The 25,922-nt window shown below is 39.8% G+C and overlaps 1 protein-coding gene and 1 non-coding gene across 17 annotated transcripts in view; one reads left to right on the forward strand and one right to left on the reverse strand.

Annotated features, from left to right (window-relative positions):
- The window catches only part of Syne1 (spectrin repeat containing nuclear envelope protein 1), a 504,890-nt gene that overhangs the window by 300,810 nt on the left and 178,158 nt on the right, over positions 1-25,922 (reverse strand). For 15 of the 16 annotated variants that reach the window (XM_085842609.1, XM_085842616.1, XM_085842617.1 and 12 more), the window contains 16 exons: positions 25,148-25,350; positions 23,416-23,580; positions 22,802-22,954; positions 21,133-21,276; positions 18,364-18,537; positions 15,658-15,816; positions 14,523-14,687; positions 12,915-13,049; positions 12,587-12,745; positions 12,197-12,405; positions 11,325-11,433; positions 10,361-10,525; positions 8,312-8,479; positions 6,857-7,021; positions 5,580-5,720; positions 707-867 (listed from right to left, as the gene is read on the reverse strand). In XM_085842609.1, coding sequence (XP_085698735.1) covers positions 707-867; positions 5,580-5,720; positions 6,857-7,021; positions 8,312-8,479; positions 10,361-10,525; positions 11,325-11,433; positions 12,197-12,405; positions 12,587-12,745; positions 12,915-13,049; positions 14,523-14,687; positions 15,658-15,816; positions 18,364-18,537; positions 21,133-21,276; positions 22,802-22,954; positions 23,416-23,580; positions 25,148-25,350 — 2,575 coding nt within the window. Of the gene's footprint in view, positions 868-5,579; positions 5,721-6,856; positions 7,022-8,311; positions 8,480-10,360; positions 10,526-11,324; positions 11,434-12,196; positions 12,406-12,586; positions 12,746-12,914; positions 13,050-14,522; positions 14,688-15,657; positions 15,817-18,363; positions 18,538-21,132; positions 21,277-22,801; positions 22,955-23,415; positions 23,581-25,147; positions 25,351-25,922 lie in introns of all 16 variants that reach the window. The other variant, XM_085842621.1, reaches the window with a different exon arrangement.
- Positions 21,642-21,748, forward strand: LOC115032297 (U6 spliceosomal RNA). The gene has a single exon (XR_003837937.1). It is a non-coding gene; the product is annotated as a U6 spliceosomal RNA (small nuclear RNA).

The raw sequence follows: 25,922 nt of genomic DNA on the forward strand, positions 1-25,922 counted from the left end.
CTCTTGCAAGTACAGTCCTGTTTCTTGAGAGTCATAGACTAGTATTCAATGTGTTGCTACATAAAAACGTTAGCAGTAACATTTTAAGAAATATTGACAATGATATCAAAAGCTTGTCATCTTTAAACTCTATAGAAGGATTTACCAGGGACAGAAGAGATTATTTCTTCTTTTCAGATAAATATTTCATGTTTAAAAGCAAGGTAGAGTTTTGCAGGTAATTTCTGGAAGGGTTATATTAATCCATGGTAGTTTGAATACAGAGGCACTATGGACATACAAGCTTTGACTCTGAGACATATATTGTACATAGTGTGTGCTTAGACCTAGAACCTATGCTCTCAGAAAACCTCCACTTCTAACAGGTGACAACATAATAAAATAGTAAAAAAAAAAAAAAGTTGTGGCTTAGATTTTAGGTTGTCCCTGTATTATGTGAAGGCCACAGAAATGAATAGATATGGCTTAGTGATGAATATTCCATATCAAGATGCAAACACCAAGTCCCTCGTATATTTTTGTTATTATTGATACCAGTTCTTGGACTGAGGATACTTTTCATTTAAGTTGAGCTGCTTCCTTGAGAGAGCTTGAAACATAAAGATGACACCTTGAGATTTTGCAAAGACTGGAATATAGAAGACACAGGAGACACTATTGGGATTTTATCCCAGAGAGGAACGTTTAGAAGTTGTGAAGCACATACTCTTCTTCAAGCGTGTCTTCTAGGGTTTTGACCTGCTCCTTGATTGACTTGGCCTGCCGCTGAAGCACAGGCTTATTCCTGGGCCCCAGCGGCAACTCTGCGGCTTCCTTGACAAGGTTCTCAGCCTGGGTGGCAATACTTTCCGTCCTCTTAGAAAACTCCTAGGGAAAAACAACAAAACAAAACAAAGATGGTGGAACTGTTAGGTAAGCATTTTAAACTCTTGGGTGGTGCACTGAAGTCAACAGCATATTCCACAGAGATTGACCAAGAGATGGCCATATACTGCTCTTAATGCTAAGACAGACTCATATTCTGCAGGCTAACTTAGGTAGTTCGATTAAAACATTTCTACTAGTTTTGTAAAATAGGTTTTCCACACTTTCCTCATTTGGGTTTATCATTCGGAGTTCTAAGATTCTTATAGTTATTAATTTATCCTCAGAATATGTTTATTTTCTACCAGCCAGTTCACAAAATAACCAGCAGTTCTTGGTCCTTTAATCATAGGGACAGTAGATTTCTGGGTCAACTAATACATTTGTTTCCCTAACAGGGGGATAGTTTGTCTAACACATTAGGGATTTTATTATATATTTTTCTCTGTAGGAAGAAGTTACTGTTCCCTGAGAAGTAATATAGTGTGTCCTTAATGCTGCAGAATCTTATTTTATGTATATACACACACAACATGATAGGAAGAAGCTCAGGACTCCTGCTCTGCAACGGAGACAGAAGCTCATATAAGCCAACCAGGTCACTATCTGAGACTGAACAGATCCCCCTGCCTCTACCTCCTAAGCACTGAGATTTTAGGCATACACTATTATGTATTATGCTTACCAGTGGAGGACCCCAGCCCAGGGCTTCCTGTGTGCTAGGTGGACACTCTTCCAACTGAGCCATACCCTCAGTCCTAGCAAAGCCTCATTTTGAAAGAGTCAAGCCTGTGCTACAATTGTGAACCACTTGTTTGCCCACTGTACTGGCTATTTTTGTGTCAACTTGACACAGCTGGAGTTATCACAGAGAAAGGAGCTTCAGTTGAGGAAATGCCTCCATGAGACCCAACTGTAAGGCATTTTCTCAATTAGTGATCAAGGGGGAAAGGCCCCTTGTGGGTGGGACCATCCCTGGGCTGGTAGTCTTGGGTTCTATAAGAGAGCAGGCTGAGCAAGCCAGGGGAGGCAAGCCAGTAAAGAACATCCCTCCATGGCCTCTGCATCAGCTCCTGCTCCCTGACCTGTCTGAGTTCCAGTCCTGACTTCCTTTGGTGATGAACAGCAGCATGGAAGTGTAAGCCGAATAAACCCTTTCCTCCCCAACTTGCTTCTTGGTCATGATGTTTGTGCAGGAATAGAAACCCTGACTAAGACAAATTGGTACCAGCAGAGTGGGGTATTCCTGTGACAACCTGACCATGTTTTGGGGAGGACTGTGGAAGGACTTTGGAACTTTGGGCTTGAAGATCCATTCGTTATTAAGAGCTCTGTCAGATGTTGTGTAGGAGCTTGGAAGATAATGTTGAGAACAGTGCAGAAGATGGAAGTCTGGTTTGTGAAATTTCAGAGGGAAAATTAAAGACTTTTCAGGGCCATTGCTGTTTTGATTGTGAAGATTTTGTAGTTCTGGTTAGCTGGGGCTGAAGAATCAGCTGTGATTAACAAGATACCAGAACTACTAAAGCAAAAACTTTGCATTACTGGGACTATTGATGCTGGTTAGCTGGAGCTAAGAAATTAGAGGTGATTAAGAAGAGACCAGCATCGTTGAGGTGACATCTTCTGGGAAGTGTTTTCTGAAAGCACAAAGAGGCTGTGTTCCAGAGATAGGCAAGGTTGTACTCCTTCTGCAGTGGGACTTGGTAATGTGTAAGGGTCACCCAGGTGGTACTGGTTTTGAAGGCATGAAGGGGTCATGCAGAGGAGCTGAGGCTCGGCACTATGAGAGGCCATGGAAGGCCATTGGTGAAGATGCAGCCTCAGTTGCAATTGAAGGCCCAGGACTGAAGGGGTCATGCAGTGTTTTGGAGATGCCAGTACCATGAGATGACCACCAAGAGCAGCAGCAGCAGTGGAGTATAGGCATCTGGAGCCTAGAGGACGACATGTGTGCTACAAAGGGCATGGCTGGAGAAGTGACCCAAGCCCTTGGAGGAGCCCAGAAGATAGTGAGTTGGATCCCAGACGTTGGACGGTTGGAGATTGAGTTTTGCTTTGATTGTGACTGTGCCCTGACATTTTCCCCCTTGAAGGAAGAAACTGTTTTAGTGGAACCCACAGTTAAGAGACTTTTAATTGTAAAAAGAATTTGGATTTTAAAAGATATGTATATTTTAAAGAGATTGAAATTTTAAGAATATGTAAAGACTGTGGGACTTTTAAAGTTATTTAGATCTTGGGGATGAGTAAGAATGTAAGGGTTGAGGCTTACTAGTGATGTGTTTGTGTGTCAAGTTGACAAGGGGTCAATTGTACTGGCTATTTTTGTGTCAACTTGACACAGCTGGAGTTATCACAGAGAAAGGAGCTTCAGTTGAGGAAATGCCTCCACGAGACCCAACTGTAAGGCATTTTCTCAATTAGTGATCAAGGGGGAAAGGCCCCTTGTGGGTGGGACCATCCCTGGGCTGGTAGTCTTGGGTTCTATAAGAGAGCAGGCTGAGCAAGCCAGGGGAGGCAAGCCAGTAAAGAACATCCCTCCATGGCCTCTGCATCAGCTCCTGCTCCCTGACCTGTCTGAGTTTCAGTCCTGACTTCCTTTGGTGATGAACAGCAGCATGGAAGTGTAAGCCGAATAAACCCTTTCCTCCCCAACTTGCTTCTTGGTCATGATGTTTGTGCAGGAATAGAAACCCTGACTAAGACACCCACTTTGTTGGATAACTTTTCAGGCTCTTTTGTATGAGAGTGAAATGTACACATCATATTTTCCTGGATGAGGACTTGGCACCCACCAGCAGATTCATTTTGAAGTGCCTTACACTAGCAGGTACCATTTATCAATTTTCCATCTTTCAGACAGACCAAAAACAAACAAACAAACAAAAACAAAAAAACAAAACAAAAACCAACCAACCAAACAAACAAACAAACAAAACCTGGCTTATTTTACCTGCTGCTTTTCAGCAACTCTGATCTATTTTAATTCAAAAGTTTTAATTTGTATGAGGCTCTGCTCTGCTATGTTCTAGATGCTACTTGCATTTTGTCAGGTAAATCATGTTGAATATTAAATTAGAAAAGATAAACATTGGTGATAGCCTCAAGTGAAGAGAATTAACGTCTTATTTCTTCTCATGAAAGAAAATCTGACAAGCGCCTTAAATGTTCATCAGCTTCCCCCTTTAAATAGTCAGCACAGAACTGCTATGTAAACATTGGTAAAAGTCAGCTTGCCCCTCAAAGCATCTCTCCATATAAGACTGTACCATATGCAGTACCATAGAAGACGGTACTCCCAAGGACCATTTTGAAAGTCATTATAATAACCATAAAAGTTAAAACTTCAACATAGAATAATCATAGCTTCCTATTTGGAAAACTTAATCGTGTCAAATGAGCATCACTATTGTGGCAGAGAAGCCATGTGTGGTTCAGATAAAGCTTGGCAGCGCTTCCTGACGGCACAGAGATGGAGAGCAATCTGAAGGATGACGCTCACTGAGATCACAGCACTGAATCTCACTTATGACTATCTGTCAGCTCCAGGTGTTGCCGGTCCATTTTTGAAGACCACAAATCTCAGTTTTATTAATTCCTCAAAGTTTACAAATGCAATAAGAAGTGTCAATTAGTGTTGCTGTGCCTACACACACACACACACACACACACACACACACACACATATATATATATATGTGTGTATGTATTTATGTATATATAGTGTTTTACATGAACTACCCACAGGAAATTGTAATGCAAGTGCTTCAAAGAATAGGAAAGGGTTAGTATAAACAAAATTAAACAAAAATAGAATGGTGTCTATCACCAAGTCCAGAGAATATGATGTATGAATATCCATGAACCCATTAGGAAAAACACTGGTTTTCACCAGGTAGAGCTATAGCTAAAACCAGGCTCTGCTCTTCCTTAACCAAGCCACCTTTGGCCTCTCTGAACATTCACATCCATGCTGGGCCATGTCTATTATGAAATCTAACTTAATCTTGTCATGTGAACATATCACCTACCAGCACACAGAAAAAGCCAATGTCTCTCAGCACAACCACCCAAGGGCTGTTTGTAGAATAGTAATGTAAGAACAGTGCAGAGTGAGCAAGGTGGCCAAAGGAGGTCAGAAGTGCCAATACCACATGTATGTGACACTGACTGTAAGTACATAGCAAGGCACTGAAAGCACTCTGTTTCCAGCAGCCCAGACTCTTATCCTTTCTGATTTCTTTATCTGCTTAGACATTTGCTGCCCTGAGGCACAGCTCTGGCTGTGTGGCCTTCTTAAGAACTCTCTGATGACCCAACTCCATGTTGCCTGGAGAGTAACATTTGAGCGTTCATTGTTAGAACCATTGGCCAGCTTTCCAAGTTTGTGTCTCTTTACCTCACACTACAGTACTGAAGCATCATATCTAGCTCTTTCACTCCTGATGGCGTTCCTCCTTCCTGGATCATCTGTCTGTCCTCCACCTCTAAGCTGCTCTGACTTGACTGACCCCTGAACATCAGTACCTCCAGAGACCTGACAGTTCATACACACCTCTGTTTGGAACTGACACTTGCCCACTGTCATGAAAATCTTAGTTCTTAAGGTGTAAGTCCTTCTTACACCCTCGTTCCACAGTGTGCTGAAGAGTGGGTTGTCAATAAATAGTAAGAATTGATTAAATGTGTAATAATAATAATAAGTTGCATACCTTTGTCTGCTCCAACTCTGATGATAGGCTTTCCAAACTGCTGAAGCTCAAGAAGCGTTCGTGGCTGGAACCTGTCTGGAAAAGATATCTGACCACCGTTTCCTTGTTTGTCTCAAACCGCTCCCATTTCCTCAAGCTGACCTAAATTAGAAATAAGTAAACGCACATCATGCCACATTACAAATGACCAGACTGAATCCTAATACACTGCGGCTTTCTCGTTCATTCATTCCCTAAGCCTGTGTGACATCACACAACAAGGCCAATTAAAGATGAACTTGGTTCTCTTTGACAGCATTTCCTTCCCGCTAGGCCTTCAGACGAGTCCTGAGTTCCCCAGCAGACATAAAGTCTTGTGCTCCTACAGATGCAGTGATAACATGTAACTAAGTGATCAGGGAGAAATAGCTTGTCAATCATTGGCAAAGAAGGTTGGGGTAGCAAGAGGGAAGAGTAGAGTCAAGAAACAGCAATAAGTAGCAAAAACCCAAAATCATTTTTAGGGCAGTGTGTCAACAGTACCCCAGAGCACAGGGTGGCTTAGGGCAATGTGTCAACAGTACCCCAGAGCACAGGGTGGCTTAGGTGTGGCTGCTGGGTCTCCTGGACATGAGAAGCAATATGAGCAAGTTCATGGATTCAGAAAAATCCTGGTTCATCGCATCCGGGTTCCATCATTGAACTGCCTGTGAGATAGGAATGAGTTACAAATCTTTCTTAAGCATCCCTGTGATTCGAAGGTGAAATGTTTCCCACTGGCTCATATGTTTAACACTTGGTCCACAGCTGATGGGACAGACTTGGAAGGTTGTGGATACTTTAGGGGATAGAGCCTTGCTGAAGGAAGTGGGACTCTAGGGGCTAGGTCTTAGGTTTGGGAGCCAGTCCCAGTGAGCCCCTGCTTTTGCTTCCCTACCTCTTTCACCACAATGGAATGTATTCCCTTGAACAGAAGTAGCCCTACTACCCTTGAACCACTTGTTGGGTATTTGGTTACAGCAATGAGAAAAGCAACTGAGATAGTGTCTACATGTGCAAACTATGCTGTTTACAATGAGAAAAGCAACTGAGATAGATAGTGTCTACATGTGCAAACTATGCTGTTTACATTTAGAGATGTCCAGAAGCTTCTGCTATGGCTAAAACCAATCCAGGTAAAGGACTTAAGGAAATATCACCATCAGCAGCAGAGGTGAATGCAGGCTCTTGCTGCAGACAGCAAGTCAATCCAGTCTTAGCATCGCTGAGCCAGCTCCTGCCAGCCAGCCCAGCCCTACCTGGATGCGACGTTCCTGCCTCTCCCTGCTCTGCTCCAGGCCTGTGAGGGTGCTCTCCAGCTTCCGCAGCTCCTCTTGACCTGGGCCTGCCTGCCCACCCTGCTGTGCCTGCTCCATCTGCTGCTGGAGGTCTCTCTTCTTTGCTGAGATCATCTTTGTCTTTTGCTGGAAGCAGTTGTTCAATAGATGAATATAAACTTGTTTGGTTTTGTTTTTCTGTGTAGCCCTGGCTACCTTTGAACTCTCACTCTGTATACCAGGTTAGCCTCAAATTCATAGAGATCTACCTGCCTTAGCTCCTGAGTGCTGGGATTAAAGGCATGCACCAACATCACCAGACGTATAAACTTTATTCTCTTTGTAGCTATGCAGGGCTATAAGCATGTTAATATCAGAGGTGTAGAAGGCAAAGCCTTAATAGGTGTGGGCTTGAACAGTTAAAACATTAATATCAGGAACCATGAATCAGTCAAAGACGGTTGTTACTTAAACATTAGCTTATGCTCTGAATGGTCAAGGTGTAAATAATTTGGCTTTAGTATTTTAATTATGTGTGGAGTTGGAGAACATTGAACATATGCAACACTTCAAAAATATTTTGGTAAAACAACTAATTTGATAGTCCTAAAATAATTGCTTTTTGTCTTTAAAAAGTTCCACTCCATTTTATCATCTGTGATTTACAAATGCAAATATTAAGAATTTTTCTTTTGGGGTATATATTTGAATAGTTAATCTACTGATATACATAGTTATTATATCTACAAATTTACATAGTTGTGTATATATACTTATATGAAAGTATAACATATATAAGTATACTTATATATAAGTAATATATTCCATCTGCACATATATTTTGATGTCTACCACCAAACTGCCAGAAAGCAACTAAATTAAAATAATTTATTATTGGGGATAGGTTTGTAGTTCAATGGAAAGTTGGAGCTTAATATTAAGGTCCTGTTTTCAATCTATCACCAAAAAATAGGCTGATTGTAAATATGTGCAAATATCCATACAAATTTATATATGCACATACATATTTGCATATATATGCCTATTATACATTCATACACACATGTACATATACACACAATTATATATATTCATATATACACACATTCATATATACACATTCATAATACATATATACATTTATGCATATATAGATACATATCTACATACACACATATATACATACATATATACATACATATAATTCCTTTGGTTTTAGTTTTAACCTTTTGCAAGAGCAAAAACCATCTAGGAATTTGTTTCCAGGGTGCTCAGAAACATGTAATGTTTATCAGAGAAAGCAGAGCATAGAATTGCAAAGTGTTTTGAGCTATCAGTCCAGTTCCTTCTCCTTTCCCCTTCTTCATCCCCCTGCCTCAGAACCTATTCTTTATCTCTTGTCCACACTGTGCATGTGGTGAACAAAGAGGTCTCTACCTGGTGATGCAGGAGCAACTGCTGCGCCTCAAGCAGATTTTTCGAGTCCAGGATCATCTCAGCCTCTTCCTTGCCTTCTTGGGGGCCTGATATCAACCCCTCAAGGGAACTTTTCATGATTTCCTTGTACTGAATGCATTCTCCGAAGTTGCTTAGCAGCTTTTCAACCTAAATTGTTATAGAAGAAAAGGAGTAAATCACAAGCTATTTAGCAAAGTTTGTGGAATATGTTTACATGGAGAGGTGACAAATTCACCTTGCCTACAGCTAAGCTATGCAGTGATATGCCTTACAGTAACACATTGTGAAATGGTTTAAAGGTCTTATGTATTCATTTTTACCTTATGTGAATACGTGTTTTGCCTGAATGTATTTCTGCATTGCATGCATACCTTGTGCTTACAGAGGCCAGAAAGGGGCATTAGATTCCCTGGAGCTGGAGTTACAGATGTTGTATGCTGCCACATGAGTGCTCAGAACCTAACTCAGCCCTGGGCAAGAGCAGCCTGTGCACTTAAGTGCTGCACCAGGCTCTAGCTCCCAGAAATAACGTCTCTAATTAAGCTAATTAGTCCTTCAGTTACTTCACACATGCAAATTTTGTGTTTGTGAGAGACTTGGAGTCTATTGTCTTAGCTTTAAATATATGAAGCCACTCTGTTTATCACAGCATATACATTCCATCTCCAGAACTCATAACTTCACAATTTATGCCTTCAGTGAAATTGCTGCATTTGAGGTGATGATATATTACATATTCTAAATGTGTATATAAACTATGTCCCGACAGCTAAAGCCAGATTCATGATTCCTATGCTTTTGTATAGTTTTGAATCTTATTTGATTGTAGTTCAATAGCACAGCCACTTGGAGGAACTGAAAATTCATTTCATTGGACAGTATTCTGCACCCTATTAAAAAATCTGTTCTAAAATTAAGAACAGAAAAATGTGCATGTCTCGATAGCAAAAGTACGATAATAAATTATCTGTTTTATACTTCATATCTTGGGGTTCTTTGATTATAGTCTCATAAAATCCCTGGCAGTGATAAGACCTTATACAAAGTGTTGAGCCCATACTATTTAAAACCAACAGAGGAGAAAAAAATCGTGAAGAAAATGATAGAACATTTGTTGAAAATGTTCTTCCAAAACCACTCTATGGTTCTGTACTACCTTCCCTCTCACAAACCCTTGAGCTTTAGACTTGTTCCCTCTTGCCTGCTCAACCTTCCCCTTGCACACTGAGTGAGTGGAAGCAGCCCTAACAGACAGGAAGTTTAAATACTTTATCCTATCATGGAATATAGCTCATTGTGATGCATATTAAATTTAGAACAAGTTATTATTACTGGTTAGCAGCTAATGAAGACTTATCTGTCTCAATACACTTCCAAGTTCTTAACCTAAAGTACTGAATTTAGTCTTTGTTATTGCTTTATTGATGTATTTTAAATTCTGCTTTAAAAGGAAGGAAATTGGGGCCTAGAGACATTTAATAAAAAACTTAAGATGATATGGAAGATTATATATAAAGTTTTAGCTCCATTGCTGGGTTTCTCTGACGTCTAAGCATAGCTCTTTCTTTTAACTTCCGCGCCTCCCCCCCCCCCACACACACACATAAACCTCTCTCTGTCACTTAGGCTAGTCTTGAACTTGTTATATTCAGACCAGATTATCCTTGAACTTCCTACCCTCCTGCATCAGCTAGGATTATAGGTATGCATCATTATACTGGGTTTCTCAAACCATTTCCCCTAAACTTTGGAATATGTCCTTAAGTGGCCATGAAATAATGATGTTTTCAGTAAGACCAAAAAAATCATTTGGCTGACCATCTTTGGACTTTAGACATAGTTCTTTAACTTGAACTACCCAGGCAGTAGCATTTTCCTTAAATCAAGCATCCTGCCCATCTTTCTGAATGCTCTTCATATAAATAACTATGCTTTCTTTATAAAACTACTTGCTAAGCTACAACCAAAACAAAGATGGCTTTTCAGCCTTCTTCCCCAGGATGCTGTTTATCACTGTAAATGACACACCTCTGACAGTAATGCCACAAGAGCCTTGAAAGAGCTTGATAATTCTGCCAGCTCATCTCCTCGCTTTTGGGCTTCATTCTCTGAAGAAATATCAATCAAATGCTTAAGCCTGGATTTCAGCCAGCTGAGACTCTCTCCTTTCTTGGTAATGTCATTTCTGATCTCCTGGAATGAAAGGACACTTTTTAATAACCAAGAGTTGTTACAAATCATGATCAAGCTGGGGGGTTTTGTGCATAAGCCTATTTTTATGTATGTATTCAGTAATGTTATTGAGTTCACAAATAGTACCTTGGGCAACTATATGCCAGAAGACAGGGGCAGAAAGACTAAGCTCTTTCATAGTAGGCATGTGACTTTCAAGGATTAGAAATGCTGAGGAGACTCATACTCTAGTCTCTGTATGCCAGGTCAAGGCCTTGATAAGACAGAAGGTTGCTGTGTGTGAGTCACAAAATAAACACAATATTCAGATCTGGAGCTCTGTTACCTTGGCTGGGTTTGTGGCCTCTAAAGCAACTGAACTGAGCCAGTCCAGCCTGACAACAGAATAATCAAGGAATTCCCTACGACCTCTGGGTGCTCAAGTTGTCTAGATAAAACTGTATTGTAGAAACACACAGCATTCCAGTTTCCTGTGGTAATTCTTAAGTCTATGCTGCTATACAATCATGCATGCTGTTTCCTTCTCCAACCTTTCCCAGGAAGTAAAGCTGCTTTAGAGATATCACTGAGAGGGCTTAAATCTCAAAGCTATCAGCAGCTTTATAGAAGGGAAAAACCTACACTTCACCACATTAATATAAACAGATATTGTCTTTAAAGAAATATAGAAGCCTATTTTTTTATAGAATCAGTGTGTGTGTGAACAAACTAATCAACCAACCAACCAAAGTAGTCAGTTACACTACAAATATTTAGTTATTGGAAATTTTCCTCTAGCAACGACCAGCTCAGAACTTACATCTACCACATGCTTAACCTCATCGTGGTTGCCAATGTTAATGGGCTCATCCTTGATTTTCTTCAACCATGCCTTCTTTGCAGACACCCAAGAGGAGAACTCAGAAAACCTGAAACCACACAAGCATTTTATTAGGAAAGGGGCGAAGTCTTGTGACGGTGAGATACATTTTCTATTTTGAATCCATGGGAGTAGAACAAATGACAACCACATAGATGGCCTTTTCTGGGAACTTTAACATGAAGCCCAAGGCAAGTGTGGTAATATCTAAAGTCGATAAGGGAGCGTAGCTGAGGACAAGGATATGTCTTAGGGCTTGAGAGGGAAGGAGCCATCGAGGTCTGGCTTCATATGTCTCACTAGAGTGGCATTAACCAACAGAGGCCAGCACAAGAAGAACAATGGGATTGTTTGACCTCAAGGAAAGATAGGTTATTTTGAAATGAAATACAGACCCTGCTTTGGATGGAAACCCATTTTAAAAACAATTTGTTAGACAGATAGATAGATAGATAGATAGATAGATAGATAGATAGATAGATAGATAGATGGATGGATGGATGGATGGATGGATGGATGGATGGATGGATGGATAGATAGATAGATAGATAGATAGATAGATAGATAGATAGATAGATAGATAGATAGATATATAGATAGATAGATAGATAGATAGATAGATAGATAGATAGATAGATAGATAGATTTTTAGAAATGAAGTACATTTATAGAAAAGCAAAGCACAGTTAAGATTAAAGCAATCTGATTTTCTTATTGCCTGAAACAAGATGTACGCCATCCCCTGTTTTATAATAATCTCTGATGGAAAGGATTAAGACAGCCTGGAGCCTTCTCTGGAGATGCCCCAGTACCTGCTGGTATAGTCCTTCCACTTATCTGGGTCATCCACGAGCATCATGTAAGTGTTGTCAATGGAAGCTTTGAGCTCTTTGAGAGCTGTGTGACAGGCTCCAGATGTGTCCCTTACTGGGTCCCGGACTGGGAGTTTCCCACACAGTTCCTCTATGAGCTGTAGTCTCTTCTCACAGAGATGGTGAGGACCCTTGTCACTGAAGAAAACCTAAGACATGATAAACAGTTTCACTACCTTGGTGATAAGGGTTGAAACATGTCTATATTCTCACAGAAAAACCAAAGTCAGATTCATAGAGAGAACAGACATAATGCAATCATGTTCCTCAGACCATTGTATCTTTAAATATCTTTATGGAGTTATACACTTTATATAGTGTGGCACATACCCTGTGTTCCTTTATGATCTTCTCGCTGCCTTCTTGAGGAGCCAGCTTGGTCTCTTGCTCCAGCTCAGCTTTGCACTCTTCCACAACAGCTGAGAATCTGTCTTTCTCCACAGCGATTTTCAGATGGAGCAAATGATAAGGCGCTTCTCCCTGAAGATCCTGTACCCACAGAAAGATCCAGAAAACAACAATGGGTCTTCTGGCTAGGCATGTGCTCTGTTGAGATGCCAACATGTTCTAAACTTGTCCTTTCTTATGTCCAGCACTCTTAACTACAGAACAAATTCCAGGACGCAGATTTCTTGTGTTCCCACAATTCCACACTCACCTTCCACTGTTTGTGTAGCTTTCGGACAGCCTCCTGTAGGCCTTGCTGCTCCTGCTCTGGGAGGATGTCAGTTAGCTCATCACAGGCTTTTAGGAAAGCATTGAGGACCCTCTGGTCCAGCTGGCTGAAGAATTCCTATCACACAGAGAGGAAGCACTGTCAGGATGCTGTTCAGAGTAACCTCATCAGAAGATGTCTCAGTGAGCCTAGTACCTTGCAGCTGCCTTCATTCGAGCCTTAGTAACTTTATCCGTCTTTGGGAAACAAACTATAACCAACCATCTATGGTTGTAAGTTAGAAGTCATCACGTCTGACAGCTCACTTTCTACATTTTAAGAAAGAAAAAAAACCTTTGAAGTTCCTAAATTAATCTGAAAATCCACCTTGAGTCCACAGTGATAGTGATTTGCATCTTCTTTGGTAAATTAAGCACTGCAGAACGGGTTCTCCTTAACTCCCCTGCTTATGTGTAACGCGTGTCAGGTCTTGATTGTCATTATGAATCATCCTGCACTACCCAGGTATGTATTCTATTACATGTGCTACAGATGAAACTGTGTCTCCATGGAGCTAAATGTCAGAACCATAAACCTAAGCGTGGCTGGATTTGGAGCTAGGGCCTCGGGCATATTAGATTTAGGTGAAGTCACAAGTGTGGGACCTTCATAAAATTACAGGCAAAGCCTCTTTCTGACCTATGACAACATGGAAGTGGTCATCTGTAAGCCAGAATGAGTCCTCATGGGAATCCTATCAGGGCAGGCTGAGCTCAGACTACAGTCTTCCAGAACTGCAAGAAAAAAGGCCTTCTCCCTTCAAAGCCAGCTATCTGATATTTTCTTACAGCAGCACAAGAGACAGAAGCAACATATGTATACATGCACATAGTCTCAAACAGTCTCAGCCACACACATATAACCATACATGAGCACAGAGATTTTGAAACCAGAGGATTCAGAGCACAGAGGTCTAAAACACTCACAATTATAAAATGAGTTGGATAGATGCTTTGTCACCATAGACTATGGAGGGCTCTAAAAAACAGTATCCCTACTATGTGTTCCACCCCTTGACAGTATGGGTTACATTCAAATACCTCTGAAATCTCAGGAACTGTTTTAAAGTGCACCTTATTAGCACACTGTCCATCACTCTAGAGCATTCATTCACAGTCTGAACAAGCAGGACAAGCATGAAGATGGCCTCTCCATCTTACCTGACTGTGTGTGACATGGTACCTATACCATGTTATGATGTGCCATGGTGATTTATTAAATGAGCATGAATTAGTCACTCAGCGTAAGCTATTGACAGGAATCTTTAGCTGTGTAAATCTTTCCAAGCTAAATAATGGACTTACAGTCTGAGAACCTAAATCATCTGTATTCTCTGCTATCCCCAGAAACTTAAGGGTGGTCTCAAATAACCCAACCAGGATGTTTCTCTTGAAAATTGTTTTGCTGCTGTTTCTAGGGTCTGATGCCCTTAAAGTTCATGCCTTTCTGGCTCCGCCAACTTTCCTACTTTAGGTCAGAATCTTCTTTTTATTTTCCTAAGATAGGTTGTCCACACACATGGATCAGTTGTACCATATGAAGCAGACTCACCGTGTGTCTCCGAAGGAGTTCTTCAGGGTCCCCCTTCTCCTCTAGGCCCTCCTGAGCAACCCTAAGCACCTTCTCCAACTCGGCCCGAGACTCCTCAAATTTCTTCATCAAACGGCTGTTGGCTTCCACGTGCTTCTTCCAGTCTCCAGTTTTCTTGATCATGCTCTTAATGCAAAAAATAGAATCACTTCTTGGTACCCTGGAATTCAATCCAGAAGCTCGAAGCAGAAAGCTCTGAGTTTCATTCATTAATGAGGTAGGGGTTGCACTTAACCTAGGCACATCATTCTGCATACTCTAAACTAAATCATCTCTGGATGACTTTTAATAATACATCCATCAGAAATGTTATGAAAGTACTTGTATTATTTAGAATATATTATATTAGTATATGATTATCTATATTATATACATAATAATTATATATTATTATATATTACACATAATATTTAAATAATATGTTATTATATATACAACAATTATAGTATAATTACAACATAATTATAAGTATATTATATAGTATATTATATATTTATATTGTTATATATAATAATTATATTTTGTATATTATATTTATATTATTTCTATTATTATATTCATGTAATATATAATATATTTATATTTATTATATACATTATATTATATCTTATATATTATATAAATATAGACTATAAAATATAAATGTATATTATAATATATAAGATATAATAATATAATGTATATAATAAATATATCATGTATTACATGATATAAATAACAATATATAAAATTATTATATATAACTATATATGATAATTATATAATTATAAATACATAATCTATTATATAACATATAACTATATGAATTATATGTATGCATAAGGCATAATAGGAAGCTGCTTTCTAAGTATTGAGGCTTTGTTTGGTCAGGTGGTATTATATCACCACTAATTATTAATATTATTATTTGTTTGGAAAGGACTTGAAGGGGAGATATCTCATTAGAAGGATCATTAACTGTTTTGAATATTAACATTAGAAAGGAAGTAATGGGTTTCAAGTATTAGAGAGGGAGTTGCTTGAGTCATGAGTACTTTATCTGTCCTCCTTCTCTGTTTTCCAGGATGAAATGCCTAAAGCAGGGAGAAAGACTTACCTGGAATGCATGATGGACATCTGCTATTTGCTTCTGCAGTTTCGTGTGATCCCAGTGCTTTAGTGCCTGGCTCAAGGTCACCATCTTCTGAACACTGTGGCTGCCCTTCTCTATGAGTGTCAAGGATTTCTTACAGCTCTCTTGAGAAGCTAACAGTTCCTACAAGGGAAGGAAAGACACAGTGGTATTGGTTATATGCCAGAATGAAAGAGGAAGGAGGGAGGATGGAAGGGAGGGAGGAGGGGAGAGAGGGAGAGGGCAGAGAGAGAAGGACTGTTATTAGCTCCAGCATTAACAGTTTGTAGGCTTTTGATGAACAGCCAGTGAAATCAGAAGTACAGAAAAACAGTTCTTTTCAAAAGAACTTGATTTAAGCAATCATTGAAGTCAATGCTTTTTATACAAGGCATTTAAATATCATGGTGAGGTTTTAGACTTTATGTTTCATGCACATCTTATTAACATTAAGAAAATGGCAGAACATAAAAAAGTGTCTAGCTTCTGCATTCCTCCAACTGATTGATGGACAGTCCTGTGGCTTTTCAAAAGAACAATTGAAGCTAATGAGGTTATTGGGTTTTAATTCCACTAAGTAAATTTAACACAGTGCACACCTCCTTTAGTGAATCCTGTGCCACAGATTTTCCATCACTTGTATGCACTAGGTTTGAATGAATACAGTTCCCAAGCTACCCACCTTCCCATTGAGATCTAGTCAAAGCAGGAAGGAGATGACCAGGCCGGGGGAACTGCATGCTCTTGCACACCCTTCCAAAGGGGACGCAGTGGGGGTAGACAGGCTTCTTCCTTCTGCCTCTCCACCTTGCATCTTACCAATCATGGCAGCATACAGGGTGGACGTGGTGTAGTCCACTTGGAGACAGAAGATCATTTCTGTCTTGAATACACACCACTTGTATTACTGCATTTTCTAAGTTTTCAGAAGAATATTCAAACTGTTCGTTTGTATGCCATTTTGGTCATTTAGATGCAAATATTTAAAACAGGCCTTTTGTTTTGACAAAACAGAATTAGGGTATACCTTTTCCCTTTGAACAAGTGGAAGTTCAAAAAGTAGAGGTGAAAATATTTTATAAAATATTTCTTGTCAATAATATATGTCTTTAATGATGAAAAAATATTTAACCACATTTCATTGAAATTTAGGAACACAGGGTATGTTATCATCCTTCAAAATAAATGAATTTTCATCCAATGTCATTCGAATAGGGTTTTCCAATAATGGTTGTGGGTATACTATCCATAGTAATAATAGTTTTATGAATTATTGAATATTAATTAGTAGGTGTGATCACCATTGGCTTAACATGATACAAGCAAAGTTAATAAACAGTTTGCTATTTGCTACCTCAGACCTAAGCTGTGACTGTCCTGTCTCTCATTTCAGACATTCTGCTCATCCTATTAGCTGAGGCTGTCCCTTCCATGAATATATCTCAGTTACTGTAGTGTAGTGTAGTAGCAAAGGTTTTCTACAGTTACCCCCTCATCTGAAGGACAGGCCTGCTTACAATAAGCCAACTAAACAGGTTAATTAATTGCACTTCACACTATGGGATTCTGAGCACACAGATCTGCTATAAAAATCCACACCAAGCATATTTCTCTAATGATTAATCAAACAGACTTATTCCCACAGTCGAAGAAAAGATATCATATGACATACATTATAGATATGTGGCTGAAATGGAGGATAATTTACTAATTAATTTATACATTTAAAAAGCATAAACACAAGGAATCAGGGCACGGGAGACGTGTACACTTTCAGAAGAAATGAACCATTTTATCAGCTAAAGAGTTAACAGGCAAGGTCCAAAGACATGCGCAGAGTATCACCAAGTAATGTCCTAAAAGGAGATCAACGGAAAGACGGAAAACCTGAACACTTACATGTTTTCTATTCTTCTAAAAGTACAAATGGGGGGGGACCCTTTAATTAAACTCTTTTGGAATTGTATTCATGAAATATGACATATAGATTCACTGGAGGACATACAGGGTTCGCTAATTTAATAGCTCCTGGTAAAGGAACAACAGAGGTCCTTCTACTGTGGGGATCTCTTCTTGTTTTGAGACAGAGCAGGTTTGGCTCTTCTAGATATGTCACATATTCTAGAGACCCATCATACAAATTCAACCCCCCTGCAGCTAGAGCTCAGAATGCCCCATCTAAGTGTATGCAGAGACAATTAGAAATGAGCTGAGAGCCATCAGCTCATGCGGCCAGTTCAAAGATGCAAAGGCAGGTGCTCAAAACAAATTAGTTTTCCTAAGTGTACTCAACTTGGAACTTTTCTCCCAAAGAACAACACATCTGGAATATGTCATTTTCAGACACACTTCATTTTGATGACTCCACCTCTCCACCAGGCTCCTCTGTCTGGCATCTCCCAGGGACTTTCTCAACTCAGAATTACAGAGCCTGGTTCTAACTAGCTGAGCTGGATCCAAGTATCCAAGCTGACTGTACCCTGGAAATGGTTCAAGTCCCCATTCCTTCCACTAAGCACAGAGCAGGGTGTCTTCTCTGGAAAAGACATACACTTTGGTTTGAGTTACTAGTACTCTACTGTAGTGGGAAAATACCTTTTGTACTAACTGGACTTCTGTCACAGGAAAACATGCCCCAACCTTATTAAATACACTTTCAAATGAGGATATCTCTGAAAGGGGTTTTCTTACCTGGTGTTTTTGCTTAAAGAGCGTGCTAGATTGTGCTTCTTGCTCAAGAACTGATAGAATCTCATTGATTTTTCCAAGGGACTCATAGAAGGACGTGATTTGCACCTCCAGTTCTTCTAAAGGAACAGTCAGTTGCTGGGCCTCGGACAACAGTGGGGAGCAACATTCTTTGACCTTTGGAAAGAACAGAACAAATCCCACGAGAGGCCATTAAAGTGCTCAAAGCATCAGAGCTGTGCTTAATTCTAAAGAACTTTTTTTCTAGTGAGATGGTCACTTGGTACTGAGGCATCTCTGAAGATGGCTCTCTTTTATTTTGTGCTATGTAATGATTAAGCTTTGCTGGTAAAAAAAAAAAATACAAAAATACTAGTCCACTGAGACAAATGAAGAGCTGTAGCATTTTCCCAGGAAAATTATCTTAGTTGTCCATCTGGATGGCACTTCCCATGAAAACTATACAGTCAGAGAGGCAGGTGGCACTAGAGCCCTCTTTAGGTACCATGCTACTCACTTTCCCTTTGGCAACAACGTCTGAGACAGTCAGGAGTTATTACCACATTGCCCAGAGGGCATGAGGCTTCCAGTGGATGTTCATGAGCTTTTGCACATGGACTCTGAGCCTAGGAGAACCTGCTAACCACTTCTTCTGAGATGCCCACTTTCCATACTCTCACTAGCTCTAGGTTTTGCCTTCTCTGTTGGTCAATGTCCTATTCATCCCAATTTATTCATGGAGGTTCTCACATCAGAGGATGTCAACTCCATCTAAACTGCCCAGTCCTCCTCCATCTTTGATTTTAATATCCCTAAATCCATATTATCTTCGTGGTGCAGTCCTAGGTTCTTGGTACTCTGGAGCTCTATAAGATCTCTGCATGCCCGAGCTCCAGGACCTTATAATTGTATAGGAAATCTTGTCTCTCCTTGCTATCTTAAGGTTCCATCCAGAATATTATTAAACCTTTTGGAAAACCGTTAACAATAAAATCACCGATGCACTAGCTACGTGAGAAATAGTCCACAAACAATAATTGAAGTAAACATTGCTTTTTGTTACACTGTGGCAGAGGTGCATATGCAGAAATACATTCCTATTCTAGAATATTCTGTCAAAAGATAAGCGCATCAACTGGAAGCTACCATCTCTACTACAATGATATCTTTCAACCATTCTCTTGAAGAAGCCCGAGAACTCACTGATCTGTTGAACTCCTGTTATATTGCTCTTCCTAGGTTGGAGGAAGAGGCTGTCAGCTTGTGGCATACCAAACATCAAGAAGAGAGCATGACTTAAGTAAGACATGGGTAGACAATCCTATTATGCTAACACCTGGAAAACGGGTAGAAAGATGGACAGAAGTGTGAGTCTAGCTTCACCCTAATGAACTTCAGGCTAGCGAGGGCCACCTAGGGATGTGCTGTCTCTAAGAATAGTAATAGTATTGACAACAGAGAGAGAGAGAGAGAGAGAGAGAGAGAGAGAGAGAGAGAGCAACAGAGACAGAGACATAGAAAGAGAAAGAGACAGAGACAGAGAAAGAGACAGAGACAGAGAAAGAGAAAGAGAAAGAGAAAGAGAAAGAGAAAGAGAAAGAGAAAGAGAAAGAGAAAGAGAAAGAGAAAGAGAAAGAGAAGGAGAAGGAGAAGGAGAAGGAGAAGGAGAAGGAGAAGGAGAAGGAGAAGGAGAAGGAGAAGGAGAAGGAGAAGGAGAAGGAGAAAGAGAAAGAGAGAGTGCTAGCTTAGATGAGCACAAGATATCAACTTTCTCAAACGTGGTCCTTAACTACTGCACCTGGCCCAGCATGAGAGGTGCAAACCACAAAGCCATGCATATATAGTCCAGCAAGTTGTTGGAAAGTTGGAAACAGTGGCTTCTTTTATTGTACATTTGAGCAAATTTTACTGGTATAGAAGAGTAAAATTGTTTGGTACCATTAAGTTAAAACTACTTCCAACTAGAATGTCAGAATAAATTTAACTGAAATATTTACAATGAACGCCAGGCTGACATTTTTGTCTTTTAAGCCTATTATTCACCTATTTTCACTCTTCTTTGCATTTGTACATCTTTTCCATTAATCCTTCAATACTGATTTCACCTTGTATGCTAGCTCTTCTCTCTGACTTCAAAGGCACTTCAGCCTTCATTTATCCTCTGACTCCTCCTCATACAAAACCATGGTTCCTGTGCTTATCTTCACTCCTCCTGTTTGCTGGAAGGTAATTACCCGCACTTAGTAGGGAATTTGAAAGCAATGAAATTGTCTTAAAACTCACATTTAGATAAAGGTTTCTAATGGAACACTCAAAGCTCTTGATAAAAAAGTCTGTCAACTACAGGAGGCCATGTTAGTATAAAAACTGGATTTATATTAAGTAAATCTTAACAAAAATCTCAATGCAATAGTATAGTCTTCTCTTCTTCCTCTTCTTCTCCATCCTCCTCCTCTGCTTTGTCCTACATCTGTCTCCATCTCTCCTTCTATACCCTCTGTTTTATAACATTTAACAGCTCTCTCCTAAAAAACCCAGACTTTTCTACTGAAGCAGAGCTTAGAGCAGTCCTAAATTAGGAGAGATGTCAAAAAGGTATCAGCATCCCATTTTATTTTTTAAATACATATCAAAATTTTTATATCAAGGACCTCAGGGTAGCTAAAAGGTGGGCAAGTCAAGGATGTATCCATGGGTAACCATGGAGATAGAAACCACTGCAAGGCAGTATGGTTGCTCCACCGTGTGGTGTAGCATGAAATCTTCTCCCACCTTGGATAGCTGTTCTTTGAGCTTGGACATGGTTGTAAGCATTTCATTCGCTTCTTCTTGGGGACTTTCTTTGGCAAAGAGCTGTGCCTTCTTGGCAATCGTCTTGTACTGAGCATCCATCACAGGCACCCTCTTCTCAAGATCCTGCATGAGTCATTGAAGCAGCTCAATTAGTGCACAACACATCTCCTTTTTAGTGCAGAATACCACAGAAAGAGGGACAAAAACATCTGTATGCATTTTGTGAAAGTCTATCTGCACTAGCAACTCCTTTAGGAAAGCCATTGCTTTTGGTCTTAAATGACATACAGACAGCACTATACTATATGCATACACTAAATTTTCTTTTAAAAATGATCAGATATTCTTAAGTCAGTGCCAAGATTATTTGATGTAATCTTTACACTTTCTAAAATAGGCTAATGTAATATTAAAATATTCATACATGCAATGCATGCAAATGCATGTAAGTAATACAGGGGGAAATCTTGACTTTAAGAATTCAACTGGTGCTCGCTTCAGCAGTACATATACTAAAATTGGAATGATACAGAGAAGATTACCATGGATCCTGTGCAAGGTTGACATACAAATTCGTGAAGAGTTCCATATTTTTTTTATTCTTATGGAAGATTTGGGGGAAGGATTGAGGATCCTGAAAGAGATAGGAACTCCACAGGAAGACTAGTGGTGTCAATTAACCTGGACCCCTTGGACTCTCAGAGTGTGAACTACCAACCAAAGAGCATACATGGGCTAGATCTAGCACCCCTTCCCCCAAGCCTACCTCCACCCCTACCCTTTCACATATGCAGCAGATGTACAGCTTGGTCTTCTGTGGAATATTCTCTTCTAGTTGGGCTGCCTCGTCTGGCCTCAGTGAGAGAGGATGCACCTAGCCCCACAGAGACTTGATATACTAGTGTGGTGGGATATACAGAAGGGAGTCTCCACCTTCTCAGAGGAGAAGGAAATGGAGATAGCAATCAGGATGTAAATTGAATAAATAACAATAAAATGGGAGTTAAAATGATATTTACTTTATAAAAATACATACATATTGTCACTGGAGAAAACTTGGAAATTTAGCATGGTGGAAATTTTAATTTCTTATCATCTCACATGGTGGCAGCTAAAGTCAACAGTTCACCATGGTTGATACTCTTTTTTTCCTATGTATATTTACTTTAAAAATTTTAAACTACAAAAATTTAAAAAGACAACACTCTGGTCTATTTTTTTTTCATTCAAATAATTGTTCAAACTTCTCCTGTCAGTAAATAACTCCATTATTTCACTTTTGAAACATACAAGCTTTTAAGAAAATGCCAAGGCCAAATTCATGCAGCAAACCCTGTATTGTTTAGGGCATTTATTTGGAAGTCCTGTCTAAAGGGGTTTTTTGTTTGTTTGTTTTTGTTTTCCTAATGTTTTATAATTTGTATGTAGGAAAAGAACCCCATGTTGAAAAGTTATTTTGAAGTTACTTCATATTTTCAAAAGATACCTTCCAAAAATTCAAGTTTATTTTCTGCACAAGCCAACAAATATGTAGACCTGTCAAAATGATCTCTCAGACTCAGAAACAGTTTTCTGTAGACCTGGACAGCCTGTCTAGTTTTTATTTTTACAGAATGTGTTTCATTTCTTTGATACAGATAGTCCTTACCTCCAAGTCTTGAATTAATAACTTGACATTGATAAGAGAAACTTCTAAAGGCTCAGAGAGTTTCCTGTGGGCTTCAGTTGCAAAACCAAAGAGGGTGGTAGTGACGTCTATATATTCTTTCTTCATTCTGTCCATCTCGTCTGCTCTTGCGTACTGAGGAGTGGGGAAAGAAGTATTTGAAAGTCATCAAAGCTGTGATTCTAGAAGCCCACAGCCTTCGCTGGGAGATAGCCTCATATACGGTAAGAAAAATTCTAATTCCTGATTCTTATTTTAGATAAGTTTGAAATAAATCCAGTTACCTTAACAGAAAAAAAAAAAAAGAAAGAAAGAAAGAAACAAGGAACAAGTAAGCAGTAAGAAGCCAGAATTTGAAAAACAAATCTCTTTGCCTATGCAGGCGCCATATGTCAACATAATCCTTAACCGAACACTATGTTTTGTTACTGTTCTCCACCATGAACAGACAAGAATGAATAATTAGCAATAAAACTCAGGCAGTTTTTAACAGTTCTCTATTCCACCCTAATAATCGCAGTAAAACTGGCTGTCAGCAAGTTGCTGCACACTGATGGCACACGCATCAGAAGTGAGTGTTGGTTTGAAAGACATACTTGTTTGACTTCCATGAAGAGCTCCCTCCATCGACCGTTCAATAAGAGCAACTGCTGTTTAAGGTCTCGAGAAACAATCTCATCGCAGGTCTCAATCAGGAAATTCCCGGCATCGTTCATAGCTGTGTGCTGCTGAATCCAGTGAGGCAGATTTCGAAAAAAATCCTAAGCGAGGAAGGACACGCACTCATAAGTCACATACCAAATACTAATTATCGATATCACAAGAACCAAACCAAGAAGGTCTGTTGTTTAAAAGTGCGTGGAAGCTTTAAGACAGATATCAAATCTCTTCCAAAACTCAGATTGTGAACAAGACTTCAGAATGTGAGCTAGGAATGCCAGATGTCTTTGTTTTTCATTTTTCTTCCGTCGCATGTACACGTACATGCAGATGTGTGTGTGTGTGTGTGCGCGCGTGCATGGGTGCGCACATTAGTGGTTTCCTGGCTACACTTGTGGCCACACACAAGTGCATGTGGAAGCCAGAGGACAACATTGGACTTCAGGTATTTTCCTTCACACATTGAGGATCCTGTTATTTACCTTTTATTTTTCTGTTTTCTTTTGAGCTGGGGTCTCTTACTGGCCTGGAGCCTGCCAAGTGTGTTAAGCAAGTGTGTTGCCTGGCCAGTGAGTCATAGAAACCCATCTGTCTTTGCCTCCCTGCACAAGAACTTCAGTCATGTGCCACCGCACCTACATATGTTTACATGGATTCCAGGGACTCAAAGCAAGTCCTTACCAAGCACTTTACCATCCAGGCTGTCTCCCAAGCCCATCTTTTTGCTTTGAACAATCAGGCACCAGACTTGCTGCCCAGGCAAGTCCTACACTTGCAGACTCAAGCAATCCTCCATCCTGAGTCAAATAAACGGCTGGGACTCCAGGCACATGACAGTGCACCTGACTGTTTATGTTATCATGTAAGAACATCTATGGCATTTTTTGTTGAAAAGAAAATAAAGCAAGAGGCCACTTTTTTTAATTTTCATTTTATATAAGAAGGAGCAGTCAATTATGCAAACGGCAGAGGCATTTTCTTGTTGTTCAGGCCCGTAAAAATGACTATAAGCAGTCTAAAATTTGAATATATATGTATACATAAGTGTATATTACATTCAGATTTCAAAGGAAATATTTTTCAGGCCAGACACTGAGGGCAAGGACACTGAACACAGTAATAGCTTCTATTCACAGTAACTGGCTTCTATTCATTTTAGATTATGAAACCCAAAAGAAAATATCTAAAGAGTTCAAGACTGTGGTGGTCCCACTATTCCATGGATGTACTGATACACAGATTAAGTACCCTCCTCGTGTGTGTGTGTATGTGTGTCTGTGTGTGTGTGCATGCGCACATGCACAGATGTAGGCCTTGTGTAGGTAACAACAGCTGTGAATAAGAAACCTAGACAGGCCCATCTATACAGACCTCAGAGTGCAGATAGCACTGTCTGCTGCCCCTGAGATTTAGCTACCCCTTCATGAGAAGTTGATGAGTATAACTTGCTGCCTTTCTGAATGAGAGAGAATGTTAGATCGTTGGAAAAACAGAGATCTCTCTTCACAGAGCTTTGACTAGACACTATTTACAGATCGTTTAACTCAGCTGGCGTAACTCCCTTAAGAAGGGTTCCTGAGTGAAGTCATAACTCTCTGACATGCTCAGAGAGAATCTCTCATTCATGAACCTGGAGCACGCCTCTTCCTTTCCTGTGAAGAGCCTTACCTTCTTGGCATTTTCTGATTGGCTTAGCATTTTCTCTGCATCTTCTAGCCAGGCTTGGAGACTAGCCACGGTATCACCATAGCGATCCCAGTTGGAGATCACCTCCTCCAGCATGCTCCGTACACTCCGCACCTCCACGGAGAGATTCCTCCACTGGGCAGTGGTTTCACTCATGAATTTCATCACGTTCTCAGCTTCCTCCACTGAATCAGAAACAGTCAATCAGAGACTCCATTCTGTACATAAAACCCTCTCTCTATTTCCCTATGTTCTTAAGCACCAGAAACAAGGGCATCGATCAGAAATACAAGATTCTATTCCCAGCAAGTGTGGCAACATCTACAGGCTGTAAGCAAACATGGCTTCCAAAGTTTATCTCCACAGTAACTTAAGCTCTCCTATCTATATTCAAGTTATTCCACAATTTGTAATCCCCTTGCAATTGCAGCTAGGCTGAAAAATTGCAACTTAGAAAAAGGAATGGTTATTTTTATTTTATCTTAGAAGATTACACACAGGAAAAAAAGTATCAATATGCAAGACAGACACCTCACACAATTACCCTAAGTGTATAGTCACAAAGAGTCTACATAGTAAAACTATACTTGATCTGACCCCATAGAAACCTGTTGATTTTAAGTGCTCCTTAAGTTGGCATCAAAACAAGTTACATTTCGTTAGGGAATTTTCATAATGCTATTTAAAAAAGAAAAAAGAAAAACCTGGACCATATTCCCCCCAGTCATCCTTACTTTCTCTTCTCTTTCCCTCCGAC

This window comes from Mus caroli, unplaced genomic scaffold (genome assembly GCF_978045245.1).
Source record: "Mus caroli unplaced genomic scaffold, Mus_caroli_1 scaffold_9, whole genome shotgun sequence".
NCBI classification, from domain to species: domain Eukaryota; kingdom Metazoa; phylum Chordata; class Mammalia; order Rodentia; family Muridae; genus Mus; species Mus caroli.